We start from the raw sequence: 17,711 nt of genomic DNA on the forward strand, positions 1-17,711 counted from the left end.
TCAGCAAATAATCCAGCACTTTGAGAACAATGTTCCCCAAAGACAAATTGGAAGGATTTTGGGCATTTCACCCTCTACAGTGCACAATATAGTTCAAAGATTCAAGGAATCTGGTCAAATCTCGGTGTGTAAAGGGGCAAGACGAAAACCACGTCTGAATGCGCGTGATCTCTGATCCCTCAGACATCACTGTCTTAAAAAACATCATTCATCTGTAATGGATATCATGAACATGGGCTTGGGATTACTATAGTAAACCTTTGTTAGTCAACACCACTTACCGCTGCATCCACAGATGCAAGTTAAGACTTTACTATGCAAAGCAGAAGCCATACATCAGCACTGTCCAGAAGCGCTGACGACTTCTCTGGGCTCAGTCTCATCTTAGATGGAAAGTAGAAGAGTGGAACCGTGTTTTTTGGTCCGATGACTCCACATTTCAAATAGTTTTTGAAAAACACAGCCATCATGTTCTCCGGGCCAAAGAGGAAAAGGACCATCCAAGCTGTTATTAGCATCAGGTCCAAAAGCAAGTGTCTGTACGGACCAGGGGTGTGTCAGTTGGGTAACTCGCACATCTGTGAGGGCACCATTAATGCAGACGGAAATGTACAAATTTTGGAGCAGCGTATACTGCCATCCAGAACCGTCTTTTCCAGGGACGCCCCTGCATTTTCCAGCAGGACAACTTCAAACCACATACTGACTGCATTATGCGTGCATGGCTGTGTAAGCAGAGAGTGCGGGTGCTAGATTGGCCTGCCTTCAGTCCTGACCATCTCCAATAAGAATGTGTGGTGCATTATGAAGCACTCAATACAGCAACAAAGACCCCGTACAATTGTGCTGCTAAAGACCTACATAATGGATGAATGGGGGAAAATTCCACTTTCTAAACTTAAGAAACGTGTGTCTTCATTGCCCAAATGCTTAAGTGTTATTAGACGAAATGGTGATGTTTCACAGTGGTAAACACTCGACTGTTCCAACTTTTTTGGAGCATGTTGCAATCATCTGATTTGAAATTACAGTACATAATAAAATAAATACAAATAAAAAAAAACAATGAAATTCACAGGGTAAAACATCATATAATGTGTAGTCGCTGTGCTTTCAATATAGCAAAGGGTGATTATTATTTACAAAATCACAAATTTTTGTTTTTATTAGCATTTTTCATATTGTCCCAACTTTTTCGGAATTGGGGTTGTATAAGTGAATCGTTTATTGTAACCAGTTTATTTACATGAACTGTCCGAAAGAACCAATTCACTTAAATTATTCGGATTTCCCCAGCACTACAAGTGTTTGTGACAGATTGTAATGCTACAGTGCTATTTGTTGGAAAATGTAGCTTGTTACTAGTTAATAGCATCTCTGATTTTAGTTAGTTACTTCAACACTGATAATAACCATGTTTTTTTTTTTTTTAAGTTTCTAACCATGGTTAAAAAAACCCAGCCAGGTGAATGCAAGTGTCTGTCTGTGTCCAGCTAGATGGCAAGAAACACCTACGTCACGACACTCCACTCCAATTAATGCCCCCCTTGGTTTATAAAGCGATTCTCTTGGCTAAAAGACCTATTACAGTCCTATACAATCACTGTATTGCTCATGTCGTCTTGCTCTTCCGAAAATCGAGAGTTCATGGCAAATTTGCCGCAAATTCGGCACTGCTAATTTTCACATGCAAATGAGCTTTGTGGCAAACTTTTGTTGCCAAATGTTTGCTGCAGGTTCACCACTACCGGCGAAGAGCTGTTAACTTCCGGCTAACATTTGCTGTGAATCAGAAGCTCGTTTGCTGCAATTCTTTTAAGGGTAACTGTGTAAATATAACAAAGAATACGTTTAAAAGTATATATATGTCACATATCATATTATTAAACTAAATGGTGAAATGTAACTTTGTTCTGTTTTCTCCAGTTAGCTCACAAGCTAGCTGGTTAGCCTATTAGCTTAGCATATCACTGGCTTCTCCTCTTCATTTTCATCACATTTCTCCTCACTGTCGCCACTTAGTGATACAGGGGTATGATTGTATTTAAGAGGACTTTTAAGTTGCGGTATATTTAATAATTGTACAAACTTTTTTTTACTGTTTAATCTTTGGGGTTAGGTTTAGGTGTAGGGTTGCTGCGGGTAAATACACGGTCATTTTTTTTTTTTTTTTTTACATATTTTGTATGTAACAACGTTTTTACATTTACCATTAAAAAACATTTGCAATCACAGAAGATGTTAGGTGATTTTTGTTTTGATCTTTTTTTGTGTCTTGAGTGGTTTCCTAAATGTTGTGTAGGGAAAAGGCTGAAATGAAACACAAGCAACAGTCTCAAGGTAACTTTTATTCATGAATGTATTTGTAGTGAAACCCAATACTGTATCAGAACTGAACTTAAAAACAAAACTTAAAACTGGACAAACAGTAGCGTGAGTTCTACATCCAGCAACATGACAACTAAAACTTGGATTAAAAAGGTCTTCATTCTCACAAAGGCAAAACTCCAACGTTTATGGTTGGAAAATACACAAACATCGGCACTTCAGTTTCAATGCTAACTCATACTATTTCTAGACACGGTGTCCCCTTCAAACAGTCTTCATGAAAGTTTATTTTAGGAAAAATAGTTACTCAAATATCATCAGGAGAAATTCAGTCTTCATGATAAAAATCCCTTTTTAGAGAGAGTACATGCACTCCCTAATGACACACATTCATGATTATCCTCATCTTACTGCAAGCCATCAGATGTATTTTAGAAGGTTTTTTTTAAGTATAGGACTAGGAATATTGCTTACATTTTTACATTTTTAAAGTTCTTACAATTGAGGAGTAAAATCATAAACAGCAAAGAGTCATGTCGAAGTCCTTTGTCTAGAATCCGTGTCATTTTTAATTGTGACTTCACAGTATGTGTGAGACATTTCAGAGACTCGGTGTGTGTTTTTAATCCAATGTTTAACAAAATATCTTAAAGGAAGTGTTTACTCAGAAATGACAATTCTGTCTTTACTCATCCTTAATATGTATTGTGAACAGCAGTATATATATAACACTGACTTAAATCTTCTGAATAGTATCATACAAAGCTATTGTATGTCTTCAGAAGACTACAAAGTAGTAATGACTACATTTAAGGTGCTTTTTTTTGTCCTTTATGGAGTGTTCGTTGTACTGATATTCGAATATTTTGTGTTCCACGGAAGAAAGATTAAAGAGGTGAGTAAATGACGAGAATTTTCCTTTTTGAGTAAACTATTCTTTTAAGCCAGTGCTGTGTGTGTTTTTATGACAGCACAGTGAGTGTTACGTTTCCTTTGGTTTTCTTCAGAATACCAACGGCCTCCTCGTGAGTGACGCCCTCTAAACTCTGACCATTAACAGCAACGATTTGATCTCCACGCTTCAGACGACCGTCCTCTGAAGCCGCACCCTACATAAAAACACACAAATAATGCATCTATGTCTGTTTAATACATTTATGCGCACTGTATATCGGGCCAGATAGATACCTTGCTGAAGACAGTTTTGACATAGATGGGCAGATCACCATGAGGGCTGCCAAATCCACCCACAATACTAAAGCCCAGTCCATCAGAACCTCTCTCCAAACTGATGTTCTTACACTGCGGAGGACTGTAGAACACACACAGATAAACAGTAAAACATTATAGAGTTTTCATTGAACTTGATTTTATTTCCATGATTAAAAGAGTTAATTTTGAACCCTTATCTTTTTGCCAGCCAATTGCAGGTTAAGAAAATATACATAACATAAATATTTCTTATGGCGCGTTCAAGTCCTCCTGGGAAGTTTGTACTTATGAGGTCGGAAATCGTAAATATGGTGTGATGTGCATTCAAGTGATTTTAGTCGGAAAGAGCGGACCCATTTTGCGATTTACTATTTCTTTCTTTTTCACTTACTAGTAAAGGCGGGAAGCTTTTTTATGACCAATGCAACAAAATGAAGAGCAAAACCACGTATTAGGTGTGTAATTAATGCTTTTTTTTTTTTCATTCTAGTGCTACCACATATAATGATGGGAAATGTAGTTTGGTTGCAAACTCTTGTCGCTGCATAAACCAACAAAATGAGTCTTATTTTCTGGCAAGTTATTCTTCATTAACAATACAAACTCAAGTAAAACTGAATTATTACCAATAACAATTTGCTTCCGCCATGATTCTTAAATTGACACACCCCCCAACTTGTTTCCCAGTTGTAATTATGACTTTGTGGTGGCACTCATGTGCGCTTAACTCATAAATACAAGCATTCCGACATGTCTTGAATGCACCATGTCCTCCCATAAAACTGAATTTTGCACTTTTTTTTATAATGAAGCAATATCTTTCGAGCAAGAGTGCTGTATGGCCTTATATCAGCACGGCTGTGATTCGGCCACAGGTAATCACAGCCGTGCTGATTTAGGGCCATACAGCACGATTGCGAGTGTGATATTGCTTTTATACAACAAAAAGTAAATAAATAAAAAAAATTGAAAAACTAAGGACTGTCACAAAAAACAAAACAAAAAAACACACACGTGTGCATGGAACTACATTCTTATGCCATGGATCAGGATCTGCCATTGCTAGTTGTGCACAAGCCTCTGTTACTAATTCAAAAACGTCACTTTAGAACTAGTAATGACAACTTAGGCTGTTTCTAACAAGTTATTGAAGAAACAAGGATATGTGTTTAAGGGAGAGAGAGAGCGACTGAGCTTGTGCAATTACCTGTGTCTGTTGTGATTCCCAAGCAGTAGTGTAGTGACAGTCAGTTGCTTAAGATAATGGGAATTCTGGTCAAATACAGTGGTGTGAAAAAGTGTTTGCCCCTTCCTGATTTCTTATTTTTTTGCATGTTTGTCACACTTAAATGTTTCAGATCATCAAACAAGTTTAAATATTAGTCAAAGATAACACAAGTAAACACAAAATGCAGTTTTTAAATGAAGGTTGTTATTATTAAGGGAAAACAAAATCCAAACGTACATGGCCCTGTGTGAAAAAGTGTTTGCCCCACCTGTTAAAACATAACTGTGGTTTATCACACCTGAGTTCAATTTCTCTAGCCACACCCAGGCCTGATTACTGCCACACCTGTTCTCAATCAAGAAATCACTTAAATAGGACCTGCCTGACAAAGTGAAGTAGACCAAAAGATCTTCAAAAGCTAGACATCATGCCGAGATCCAAAGAAATTCAGGAACAAATGAGAAAGAAAGTAATTGAGATCTATCAGTCTGGAAAAGGTTATAAAGCCATTTCTAAAGCTTTGGGACTCCAGAGAACCACTATCCACAAATGGCGAAAACATGGAACAGTGGTGAACCTTCCCAGGAGTGGCCGGCCGACCAAAATTACCCCAAGTGCGCAGCGACGACTCATCCAAGAGGTCACAAAAGACCCCACAACAACATCCAAAGAACTGCAGGCCTCACTTGCCTCAGTTAAGGTCAGTGTTCATGACTCCACCATAAGAAAGAGACTGGGCAAAAATGGCCTGCATGGCAGAGTTCCAAGACGAAAACCACTGCTGAGCAAAAAGAACATTAAGGCTAGTCTCATTTTTGCCAGAAAACATCTTGATGATCCCCAAGACTTTTGGGAAAATACTCTGTGGACTGACGAGACAAAAGTTGAACTTTTTGGAAGGTGTGTGTCCCATTACATCTGGCGTAAAAGTAACACCACATTTCAGAAAAAGAACATCATACCAACAGTAAAATATGGTGGTGGTAGTGTGATGGTCTGGGGCTGTTTTGCTGCTTCAGGACCTGGAAGACTTGCTGTGATAAATGGAACCATGAATTCTGCTGTCTACCAAAAAATCCTGAAGGAGAATGTCCGGCCATCTGTTCGTGACCTCAAGCTGAAGCGAACTTGGGTTCTGCAGCAGGACAATGATCCAAAACACACCAGCAAGTCCACCTCTGAATGGCTGAAGAAAAACAAAATGAAGACTTTGGAGTGGCCTAGTCAAAGTCCTGACCTGAATCCTATTGAGATGCTGTGGCATGACCTTAAAAAGGCAGTTCATGCTCGAAAACCCTCCAATGTGGCTGAATTACAACAATTCCGCAAAGTTGAGTAGGCCAAAATTCCTCCACAGCGCTGTAAAAGACTCATTGCAAGTTATCGCAAACGCTTGATTGCAGTTGTTGCTGCTAAGGGTGGCCCAACCAGTTATTAGGTTTAGGGGGCAATCACTTTTTCACACAGGGCCATGTAGGTTTGGATTTTGTTTTCTCTTAATAATAACAACCTTCATTTAAAAACTGCATTTTGTGTTTACTTGTGTTATCTCTTGTTTGATGATCTGAAACATTTAAGTGTGACAAACATGCAAAATAATAAGAAATCAGGAAGGGGCAAACACTTTTTCACACCACTGTACATCCTATTTTCTCTGTGTAAAAATTGTAGTCCGAGCGGGGCTCCTCCCGGAGTACTTTGCAGTAGTCGGTGCGCAAGAGTCATTCACTATAGAAACTGTCCTCTCCTATGCCATGTTGATTACATCTCACAATGTGGAAACTCCGGTTTTAGGTAAACGCCATGAGTATGTTTCTGAAACTCCAATCTGTTGTGTCTCTCGGCTGCGATAAACCTTAATGCTGATGCTGTTAGTATAACTATATTTCCCAGCTGTACTGTAGCAGTAGTAATCCGAGCAATCATGGAGTGAGACAATGCCGATGACTTCAAAGAAACCACTCGCTGACTGACAGCGCTGACTCAATGAACGTCAACTCTCACAACACATAAAAACTAAAATGTTTAATGTCACAGGAATAAATGAAAAGACACACATCTATCTCTTGTACACATCTGCGCTGCTCTTACACTTTAGTTTAGAACACCATGAACACAAGCTGAGTTTTTTACAATTAAGCAATTAAGTTTTTACTAATTTACAATTAGTGTGAGACATCAGTACTCATGGAACATCTCTTCCAATCTGATTTGAGAAGTGGAATTAACTGATGTATATATTTTTGTTGCTATGACAGTGGAATTATTTAGCTGTTCCTTGCATATTTGTGAGAAAAGTGCACGTCGTGTCCCTTGCAGCATCGTATAAAACATTTTGATGCAAAATTCCACAAGTGTGTTTCCACAAAGAGTTCTGGAGAAATACAAACTTTAGGCATCCTTGATAAATTTTCCACTGAGGTAACAGTTGTTTTTTTGAGGTAGAATTCTATTTTCTTAATTTTTTAAAAATGTTTTACTTGAAAGAAATTAACTTGGATTTGATGCTTGGCGAGGGTTCATTTTGAACCCTGGAATAGTTGTTTCTGTATGTGTGTGTGTGCATGTGTACAAACCCCAGGTCGTCATGGAAAATGCAGCTGGCTGTGAGTCCTGCTGTCTGCTCTGATGAAGGACCAGTTACTGTTGTATCACCAGCAACTACCTACAAACACAACAATTCTCACATTATTTCATAACTGCACAAAACAAACCACCTAAATTACAATGAGAAATATTCAGTTATAGGTGCTGTGTCCTAAAGCTTGTTTTTATGGGGTGTTGTTGTGTGTTATTTACACTGGCGGGTTTTATACTTCAGGTTTTTTTTTTTTTTTTTGGCAGTTTCAAGCATTGTATAGCCTTCAATCCTCAAAACAATGATTGTCTAATGAGTTTCTAGAGAAAGCTGTTTCTTTTTTGCCATTTTTGACCTAATAATGACCTTAAGACATGCCAGTCTATTGCATACTGTGGCAACTCAAAAACAAACACAAAGACAATGTTAAGCTTCATTTAATGAACCAAATAGCTTTCAACTGTGTTTGACATAATGGCAAGTGATTTTCTAGTATCAAATGATCAATTTAGCATGATTACTCAAGGATAAGGTGTTGGAGTGATGGCTGCTGGAAATGGGGTCTGTCTAGATTTGATCAAAAATGACTTTTTTCAAATAGTGATGGTGCTGTTTTTTACATCAGTAATGTCCTGACTATACTTTGTGATCAGTTGAATGCCAGTTTGGTGAATTAAAGTACCAATTTCCTTCCGAAACAGCAAGATCTGTATATTATTCCAAACTTTTGGCTGCCAGTGTACATGTAGTTATTTAAACTGTCGGTTGGGCAGATTTTTAAGCATTTTAATCAATTTAAATCCATGATCAATATTTGCCGAGGAAAAACCCAAATGGAGATAACTTAAAAGCATTACATTATGGCATGAACACTGCATTGTTTTAAGATGGCATGTCAAGTTATCAGTCTTGAGAGTCCTGTGTTCACTTTCATTCTGTTGCGTTCCGTCTAGCTTTTTTTAACGCAATAATTCACTGGTGTGAGCGGCCCTGCCAGCTCTCTCCAGCATCATGCATATCTTTTTGAGGGGGCACCTCCCCCCCCAAAAAAATGGTTTTTATTGCTGCAACAGGCAGCATTAATCATGTGAAACAGTATAAATGCACAGAAGTTTATTGTAGTATAGAGTGCAACAGTGCCTGCCCATTTTTTCAGCCATCTTGGTTTTCCCATTAATTTTTCCAAAGGCATTTCATAAAATCCTTAAAAAAAAATTGGTTTAAGCCAAGAACCAAAACAATTAGCACTGAGGTGAATCACGCAATTGCAAACTTTGATTTGAAGCAAAAAGGTGTTTGAAAAATCATACAAAAGTACAAAGGAACAGGATTAAAGTATGTACTTCTTTCCTTAAAAATGTATAGAAAAAATAAATAGGATTTTTAATTCTGGAACCCAACTATTGCGCTCTATTTCCGTCTTCGGGGCCATTTTTTTTCCTTCAACATTCCCCATGAGCGTGAGCTCCTGATTACCAATGTGGCACTCCTTTATAGCAGAACATGTAACTCGACTGGACCGACCAAATTCAGACATGTGACATGTTATTTTATACCTTTAGTTGTATGGTGCCTGTGTTCTTCAGCAGTGAAACAGCTTGATGGTGAGTCATTCCCTCTGTAGAGTTTCCACAGATAGACACAATTCTGTCTCCCATCTTGCACATACAAACACAAACACACATGAGGAAGGACTCTCTGGTTTATAAATACACAAGCAACAGCTTCAGTGCATCAGCCCTTCTGTTACTGGAACCAAACGTATTTTATTAAAGCACTTACCCGGAGTCTCTGCGTCTGTGCTGCGAGGCCGCTGGGGTTCATCATGGCAATAAAGATGGGCACATCCCCTAGAGGACTGCCCACCCCTCCAGCTATACTGACCCCCAGAGAGTCTGATGGGCCCTGGGACAAACACACACACATATACACACACGTCATCATTCACTCTGTCCTCAAATAAAACAAACCTTAAATTCTAAAACACAAACGTTCAATATCTTCCAGTTGAGTTTCAAACATTCAAGTCTGTATTCGAGGGGTTTCACTGGTTACCATTCGGAATTAGATGCATATTTCCTATGCAAACATGCTAGCCAATCATAACAGTGGGCGTTAACACTGCCAGAAACCCAGACAGGGAGATCAAGACCACTGAAAAGTTAAAGCTGTTGATTTTTGCAGCGCTAACTTTTATTGTAAGAATAAAAATAATAATTAACTTTGTCTTTGGTTTGTTAGATCTGGAGTTCTGCCCATTCTGAATCAGACACAGAGATAAAGCAGTGCGATAATATTACATTTATTTGAATGAATTAAATAAAAAGCAAAAAAAGAGTTTTTTGGTGAACACACACTCTGGAAAAACTGAACTGAAATGCACAATCCAGAAATGCAGTGTGTAGAAAAGGTTGTTACTCATGTCATTTTTTACAATAATCTGTAATACCCATTTCCACCTGGTATTACGATGCGTCTCGGGTGATCCGATCACATGTGGTCAGGTGAGACACATGGCTGTTTAAACCTGGCCGCTTAAATGCGTCACCTGTGACCACTTGTGTTCGGATTTGGAGGGGAGGGTCTCTGTTTCATGTCAACGTACATCAGTCACTATGTCAGTGTGGTACTGCATGATAATGAAGTGCAACAAAGTAAGTGCAAAAAAATGGCGTGCTGTTTCTCCCAGATGCGGTTGAAACTTAATCTAAGCACAAATGCAACATTTGTAAGAGGCTAGGTGTTTGTAAGAGGAAAGTGCAGGTGCGCTTCTAATTTTCTCTAGGTTGGACTCGGTAGTAAGGGGTGATGAACACTGGTGTCTTTTCTGTTTCTCCAGTAACACAATTGATTTTAAGAAAGTACTGTATGACTTGAAGTGTGCAGGTGTGATATGACGGTTAATGCCGGCTCTGAGACTAATCGGATTTCTATATCCACGTCCGTAGGTAGTTTTAACAGAGACATTTAACTCTTGCAATGTCTCAATACGGAGGACAGCAGAGTAGGTGCAGTAATATAGAAAAGTCATTAAATCAGACTGGAACTACCAGTGCATTGAACTGTTTTAATGCACGCATTCCATCCAATCAGAATCAAGTATTTGATTTGATCGTGGTATAAAATTGAAATATATAAAGTGAAACTATTTTCACAAGTGGACTTAGGCTTTTGGGGTATGAGTAGAATTGAACAAAAAGGAAAACCTTGTTATGCCATTGAATAACATTTATTGGAAAAAAAAAACCAAAACAGCTGACCTTCATGAATTCAACTGTCCTGATGTCTTGATCCAGCACTGCCAGAAAAGAGCAGAAGGTTGAAAATAAAAGACTGAAACAGTGCATCTGTGAAACTATGTAGGTGAACATCACTATTTTCTTACATTCATTGTTTTTTTCTGTGTCTCCCTGCTGAGCTGAAGGGCTGGAATACAGAGTGACTTTACCACTGCCTGCCCCGCTTATCTACAGAAATAAAACACAGACATTTCACAGATCTACGAACAGCTCAAACACATGACTGAAGGGTTTATTAGAGCAGGAAAAGTCTCTGACCTGACTGCTCTGAGACAGACGTCGCTCGGAGTGGAACGGCCCTGCCTTAAAACGACCAACCTCCATTTTGATTGGACCAGCATGACTCTGAGGAAGGAAAACAAGTTTCCTAGACAGTAAATTATATTTTGAAGATCTCCGGGGTTTTTTTATACTTAAAATATAATTGATAATTTCTATCTTTAAGTATTTGTTGTTGCATAAACATCCGGACAGCAGAGGTGGGTAGAGTAGCCAAAATCTTTACTCAAGTAAGAGTAAGAAAGTATCCAATTAAAAGAATACTCAAGTAGCGAGTAACTAGTTACTTACACGTATAACATAATGGACGTTTACTCTCCAATATTCCATAACATAATACACATCATTCTTATTATTAATGGAAATTATCTTACACCCTCGTGATGTTGACTGAGACTGTCAGTCCCTAACATTCTGTCTAACATCTTTTGGGTTCCACAATATACAGAAAGTCACACGGGTTTGGAACAACATGTGGGTGGGGAAATGATGACAGAACATTAATTTACGCTGAACTATCACTTTAAGGACACTTGTCAGATTCGTCCCACAGGTGCAATAATATATAATGCTGAATACAAAGAAGCAAGATCATGCTTTATTAATGCGTACTGTCGCAATTTCTAAAGTCCTGTTGCTTTTTAAAGTCCTATTTGGATCTTAGTTCAGTGTAGTTACAGTATTTTCAGTGTCAAAAGAATTTAGATAATTAGTTCTGTACACTAAGGGAAAACTGCAACTTATCTCTGTTTTTGAAAGCGTATTAAGCTTATTTAAGTTAGAGCTTGTTTTCTGATGTCCAAAAGAAAAATGTGCCGCATCTGTCAAACGCAGAAATGCTGTGCATGTGCAGACATACAGTCAGCTCCCTCTCCAGAAGTCAAACATGCAATCGGCAGAATAAAATACATTTACATAGGGCTGTTAGATTCCAGAAATTTGGGAATCTACTCCGATTCCTGGTTTTGGAATCGATAGAATCGATTCTAAGAGTCAATTACAGACTAATTGTTTCGATTCTGAAAAAAACGGAAGGTAAAGTTACATCTCATAATAAACAGCTCACTAAAAAGTGTTCTTTGCACTATTTATAATAGCATGAACAACATTTACTATTAATAGGTCCATTCTAAAATTAAATCAGGCCCTACTGTATATGCACATACCAAAGCACGATGCTTCAATCCTATGAGATAAATTTGAGGGAAGTTTGAGTAGATGCACCTGTATTTCAAAGAACTACCGCAAATCATCTTAAAAGCACCATTTAACCTATATTGAAATTGTCTGTTACCACTCATGAGTTCTTGTTTAGAAAGAGGTTTAATTTATAATGTACAGTAATTGTCCACTGCCTTTTGTACACTGAATAAAATGTCCAAACAATACACTTCAGTTTTATACAACAATAAAGGTTGTTGTTCAATTCATACAATATTAAAAAAATATCTATTTTATAACATGTATTAACAATTTTTGACTTTGAATTTGATTTCATAAAATAATTTTAATGTAAAATGGTGTAAAATGTAGGCTAGTTAATATACAGTATATATATACACACACACACACACACACACACACAATTGAAGTCAGAAGTTTACATACACCTTAGCCAAATACATTTAAACTCAGTTTTTCACAATTCCTGAACATTTAATCGTAGAAAACATTGAGAGTATTTTTTATTTCAGCTTTTATTTCTTTCATCACATTCCCAGTGGGTCAGAAGTTTACATACACTTTGTTAGTATTTGGTAGCATTACCTTTAAATTGTTTAACTTGGGTCAAATGTTTTGGGTAGCCTTCCACAAACTTCTTACAATAAGTTGCTGGAATTTTGGCCCATTCCTCCAGACAGAACTGGTGTAACTGAGTCAGGTTTGTAGGCCTCCTTGCTCACACATGCTTTTTTCAGTTCTGCCCACAAATTTTCTATTGGATTGACATCAGGGCTTTGTGATGGCCACTCCAATACTTTGACTTTGTTGTCCTTAAGCCATTTTGCCACAACTTTAGAGGTATGCTTGGGGTCACTGTCCATTTGGAAGACCCATTTGCGAAGCTTTAACATCCTGGCTGATGTCTTTAGATGTTGCTTCAATATATCCACATAATTATAACAATTGTCATTATGGCCAAACAGTTAAATTTTTGTTTCATTAGACCAGGGGACATTTCTCCAAAAAGTAAGATCTTTGTCCCCATGTCCACTTGCAGACTGTAGTCTGGCTTTTTTATGGCAGTTTTGGAGCAGTGGTTTCTTCCTTGCTGAGCAGCCTTTCAGGTTATGTCGATATAGGACTCGTTTTACTGTGGATATAGATACTTGTCTACCTGTTTCCTCTAGCATCTTCACAAGGTCTTTACTGTTGTTCTGGGATTGATTTGCACTTTTCGCACCAAATTACGTTCATCTCTAGGAGACAGAATGCGTCTCCTTCCTGAGAGGTATGATGGCTGCGTGGTCCCATAGTGTTTATACTTGCTTACTATTGTTTGTACAGATGATCGTGGTACCTACAGGCATTTGGAAATTGCTGCCAAGGATGAACCAGACTTGTGTAGGTCCACAATTTTTTTTCTGAGGTCTTGGCTGATTACATTTGATTTTCCCATGATGTCAAGCAAAAAGGCATTGAGTTTGAAGGTAGGCCTTAAAATACATCCACAGGTACACCTCCAGTTCAATACACCACCTATCAGAAGCTAACTAGCTAATTGCCTAAAGGCTTGACATCATTTTCTGGAATTTTTGAAGCTGCTTAAAGGCACAGTTAACTTAGTGTATGTAAACTTCTGACCCACTGGAATTGTGACATAGTCAATTAAAAGTGAAACAATCTGTCTGTAAACAACTATTGGAAAAATTACTTGTGTCATGCACAAAGTAGGTGTCCTAAACAACATGCCAAACTATAGTTTGCTAATATGAAGTCTTTGGAGTGGTTAAAAAAATGAGTTTTAATAACTTCGACCTAAGTGTATGTAAACTTCTGACTTCAACTCTATATATATGCAAAAGGTTTTAAAACATTGTAAAACTGTTGAGAACGAGTAGAGAAGCGTTAGATTCTCACTTTTATAAGTGCAGCACACTGATCATTTAAACTATAACATACCAATTTATTGATGTGAACTAGAACGCTAATTGAACTCTGCCATCTCATTTTTGTAGACTTGTTGTAACATCGGGGAAGTTGTTATTGTATACCAATTTACTGATGAACAGAGCAGATTTACAGATGCTGACGGATAATAACTTCTGAAATGTGTAGTAGTTCAGAGGTCGAGGAAATAAACAGTCTGAAAATATCAGCTGGTTTCCCGAAAGCAGTCTACTCCAGCTTTGGAGTGAATTCCAAAGTTTCGAGTCGATTCTCAATTCCCAACACCTTGGAATCAAGGAGTCGATTCTTTGTGGAATCGATTCCCAGCCCTACATTTACACTAAATGCTGATGTTTACATGGATTTATACAGTTGGAACTGATATATTGCAGCACTGATATAAAAATGTATAATTATAAATTGAGGTCATAAGAGCTCATAATTACAGAATCACCCTAAAAATGACCATGACACAGACAAGCCCACGGTATCATTATCGCCAACACTTACCATGCTGCAATTTAAATCTTGAAATATCCGCTTTTCGTGGTGTTAAATGAAGGCATTGCGTGACAAAAGAAAGTGCTGGTTTTGAGCACTTGCTTGACTCAGTGACAGTGCACAGCTGTAAAGTTCCGCTGTCCTAAAAGTCCCATTCAAAAATCTCTCAATAAATTACGCATTTATTATTAACACTTAAAATTACAATTAAATGAAAACAAGTAATATAACGACAGGAATATCACTCACTGTAATGAAGTAAAAAAAAAAAAAACAATTGAAATGTAATTGAGTAAGAGTGAAAATTACCCACCATTAAATACAGTATAGTACACTCATAAAAGTAATTTTTTTCCATAAAGATACTTAAGTAAATGTAACGGAGTAAATGTAGTGTGTTACTACCCACCTCTGCCGGACAGTGAGTGATTCATTTGTGGACATTCACCTTGAGCAGTGCGGCCACATACTCCTGCGTGGAAGAGCGAATGTCTTCCCCATTAACAGAAAGGATCTGGTCTCCCTGCATGAGACGTCCGTCACTCTCCACGACTCCACCCTTAACGATGTCTGACACAAAGACTCCCGTATCATTCCTGACATAGAGACAACTGACAGTCAGTCATCGTTAGCATTTTATATATCTATAATAGTCAAAGACTCCATGACATGTACATCTTATTTACACATAAAAGCATTGACAAAATTCTAGGGCTGTTGAATTTAAAGCATTTAGTGCGATGATTATATAACAAATAACGCGTTAAAATTAACGCAATTAATCATGCCCGCTGACGAATGCATAAATTTAATAATAAAAGTCCAGATTTTCCTACTATACAAGCTATTCTCTTGAAGTACTGTACATCTGTTTTTATGAGCCACGCCAATAGGTGGCAGCACCCCTCAATAAACCTCACATGCAGCGCAGCCACATAAGAACCGCTCATGGTGGAAGTACAACAGGTGGGTGAAGCACAACAGAATACAGGAATCTTGAGATGTAATTTTCAAAGTGACCTAAAAATGCTTCGTTTATGATGCTGAATACCAGTGAAATGCTCCAAAATGTCCGTCTGAGGCACGCCCATGTACAATAGCGCAGACGGAATGCAAGAATGTCAATTGATTAAAATTGTTATTTTCACATGCATCAGATGGACGCTTTTGGCATGCTCACTGTGATAGCATCATCTTCCACTTGTTTTCAGCATCTCTAGCAATTAATGCCACATTTTACGATAGTTGTGTCAAGTTATTGAGTCTAAAAACCCCTGCACTCATTTCCATCTGGTCTTTTATCAGCTGTGCATTGCCTGTGCAGCTGGAGCTGGAGCTGCGCTTACTGCCCCCTGCAGATTGAGACTCGCAATAACATGGAGGCACTCAGCACGCCCTGGATTCGAACTTGCGACTCCAGGTGTGGTAGTCAGCATCTTTACTTGCTGTGCTACCCAGTGTTGTGACACATTCCTCCCATAACCAACATTAACATTTTCTGTGACTTGTGGCACAGTAGACCTTCTGACCAGACGGGATAGCCTTTGTTGCCCTCATGCATCGATGAGCCTTGGTCGCCCAACACCCTGTCGCCAGTTTGTGGTTTGTCCCTCCTTGGGCCACTGTCGGTAAGTACTCACCACTGCTGATCGGGAGCACACCACAAGCCTTGCTGTTTCAGAGATACTCTGACCCAGTCATTTGGCCATAACTATTTGGCCCTGGTTAAAGTGGCTCAGGTCTTTACTCCTGCCCATTTCTCCTGCATTCAACACGTTGACAACGAGAACTGATTGTTCGCTTACCATCTAATCTACCCAGACCTTGACATGTGGCCTTGTTAGGAGATGATCAACATTATTCAGGTCACATGTGAGTGGTCATAATGTTTTGGGTCATCTGTGTACTTAATTTCACCAATATAAAAACTGACATGAACATGTTCCCCAACGATCATCCCCTTATAAGTTGTATTCAGTAATTTCTCTAATGCCCGTTTTGAGTTTATTTTCCATTTTTAAGATGATTGTGTTCTTGTACCTTCTCCCGATGATGCTGAGTCCGAGACCGTGGCCTGGTTCCTTCTGAAGCTCAATGGTCAGAGAATCCCACAGATCCTCTTCCTTATACTGACCCTCATCTCTGAAGACTGTCAGTCGAACATGCTGCGGAGTCTGACGCAAAACATTGATCGCCTCATCGTGGGTCGCTACACGCAGGTCTATACCATTTACCTTATTAGAGAGAATAAGGGGGGACTTTTGAAAAGAAGTTTGAGACAAAATCAAGCTAGTCAGAAGTGTATTCAAAAGGTCATGGGTGATGTAACAATGACTTTACTTCCAGAATCTGATCTCCTGCCCACAGCCGACCATCTTTAGAGGCAGCTCCCTCCTCATACACCTCGTGAATGATTATGCCACCCTGGACAAAGAAAAGGAATTCAAATTCAGCGTGTGTGTGTGAGAGAGCATAACATGTATGCAGGTCTTTATAGACATACGTATCTACATCTGTTCCTATAAGGACCATTTTACTGAATTGGTTCAAACTTTAAAATGTACCTAAAACTTTGTTCATACACACACACACATACACTGTAATACAAAATATTATATTTATCTTTAAGAATTTGTTTCCATCACCCCCTTTAAAGATTATTTTTTATGATTTTGTCTAGAATATTATCACAACCAAAATCAATTAAAATGAAAATTTTAACAAAGTTCAATTTATATGATTAATCAAAATCTAAATGCAAATCGTCTTCATAAAATGCATAAATTTGATCATACTGATTTGAGAGTTACTTATTTATGAAATGGAACATATATTTAATTGATCGTTATCATACAATTTTAGTTAACTCAATTTTATTTTATAAAATAAATAAAAAAACGCAGTTTAAACTAATTTGCTAGAAAGGCCCATCAATTTCCTACACACACACACGCACACACACACACACGCGTGCACACGTATGTCAATGGTATATTCACCAGTAAAGTGTCTTTGAATATTACACAGTGTTCCAAAATTGCCAGCTCTAATCTGTTTCTAGGTAACTTCCGAGAGACATGGAATTTTTCACGCTACTGGGGGCGGTGTTCGGAGGAGCATTTAAATATGAGACGCACAAGACTACATGTAAAACATTAACTAATGTAATATTAAA

At 38.2% G+C, this 17,711-nt stretch overlaps 1 protein-coding gene across 4 annotated transcripts in view; it reads right to left on the minus strand.

Moving 5' to 3' along the window:
• Positions 1-2,330: 2,330 nt before the first annotated feature.
• LOC127455972 (multiple PDZ domain protein-like) overlaps positions 2,331-17,711 on the minus strand; it is a 139,056-nt gene continuing 123,675 nt past the window's right edge. For 3 of the 4 annotated variants that reach the window (XM_051724213.1, XM_051724221.1, XM_051724205.1), the window contains 11 exons: positions 16,877-16,960; positions 16,577-16,770; positions 14,985-15,132; positions 10,904-10,990; positions 10,732-10,813; positions 10,607-10,644; positions 9,129-9,251; positions 8,903-9,004; positions 7,345-7,433; positions 3,517-3,640; positions 2,331-3,437 (listed from right to left, as the gene is read on the minus strand). In XM_051724213.1, the coding sequence (XP_051580173.1) occupies positions 3,291-3,437; positions 3,517-3,640; positions 7,345-7,433; positions 8,903-9,004; positions 9,129-9,251; positions 10,607-10,644; positions 10,732-10,813; positions 10,904-10,990; positions 14,985-15,132; positions 16,577-16,770; positions 16,877-16,960 (1,218 nt within the window). In that variant the 3' untranslated portion in view covers positions 2,331-3,290. Of the gene's footprint in view, positions 3,438-3,516; positions 3,641-7,344; positions 7,434-8,902; positions 9,005-9,128; positions 9,252-10,606; positions 10,645-10,731; positions 10,814-10,903; positions 10,991-14,945; positions 15,133-16,576; positions 16,771-16,876; positions 16,961-17,711 lie in introns of those variants that run through there. The other variant, XR_007899768.1, reaches the window with a different exon arrangement.

The sequence above is a fragment of the Myxocyprinus asiaticus genome, chromosome 2, assembly GCF_019703515.2.
Source record: "Myxocyprinus asiaticus isolate MX2 ecotype Aquarium Trade chromosome 2, UBuf_Myxa_2, whole genome shotgun sequence".
Taxonomy (NCBI): domain Eukaryota; kingdom Metazoa; phylum Chordata; class Actinopteri; order Cypriniformes; family Catostomidae; genus Myxocyprinus; species Myxocyprinus asiaticus.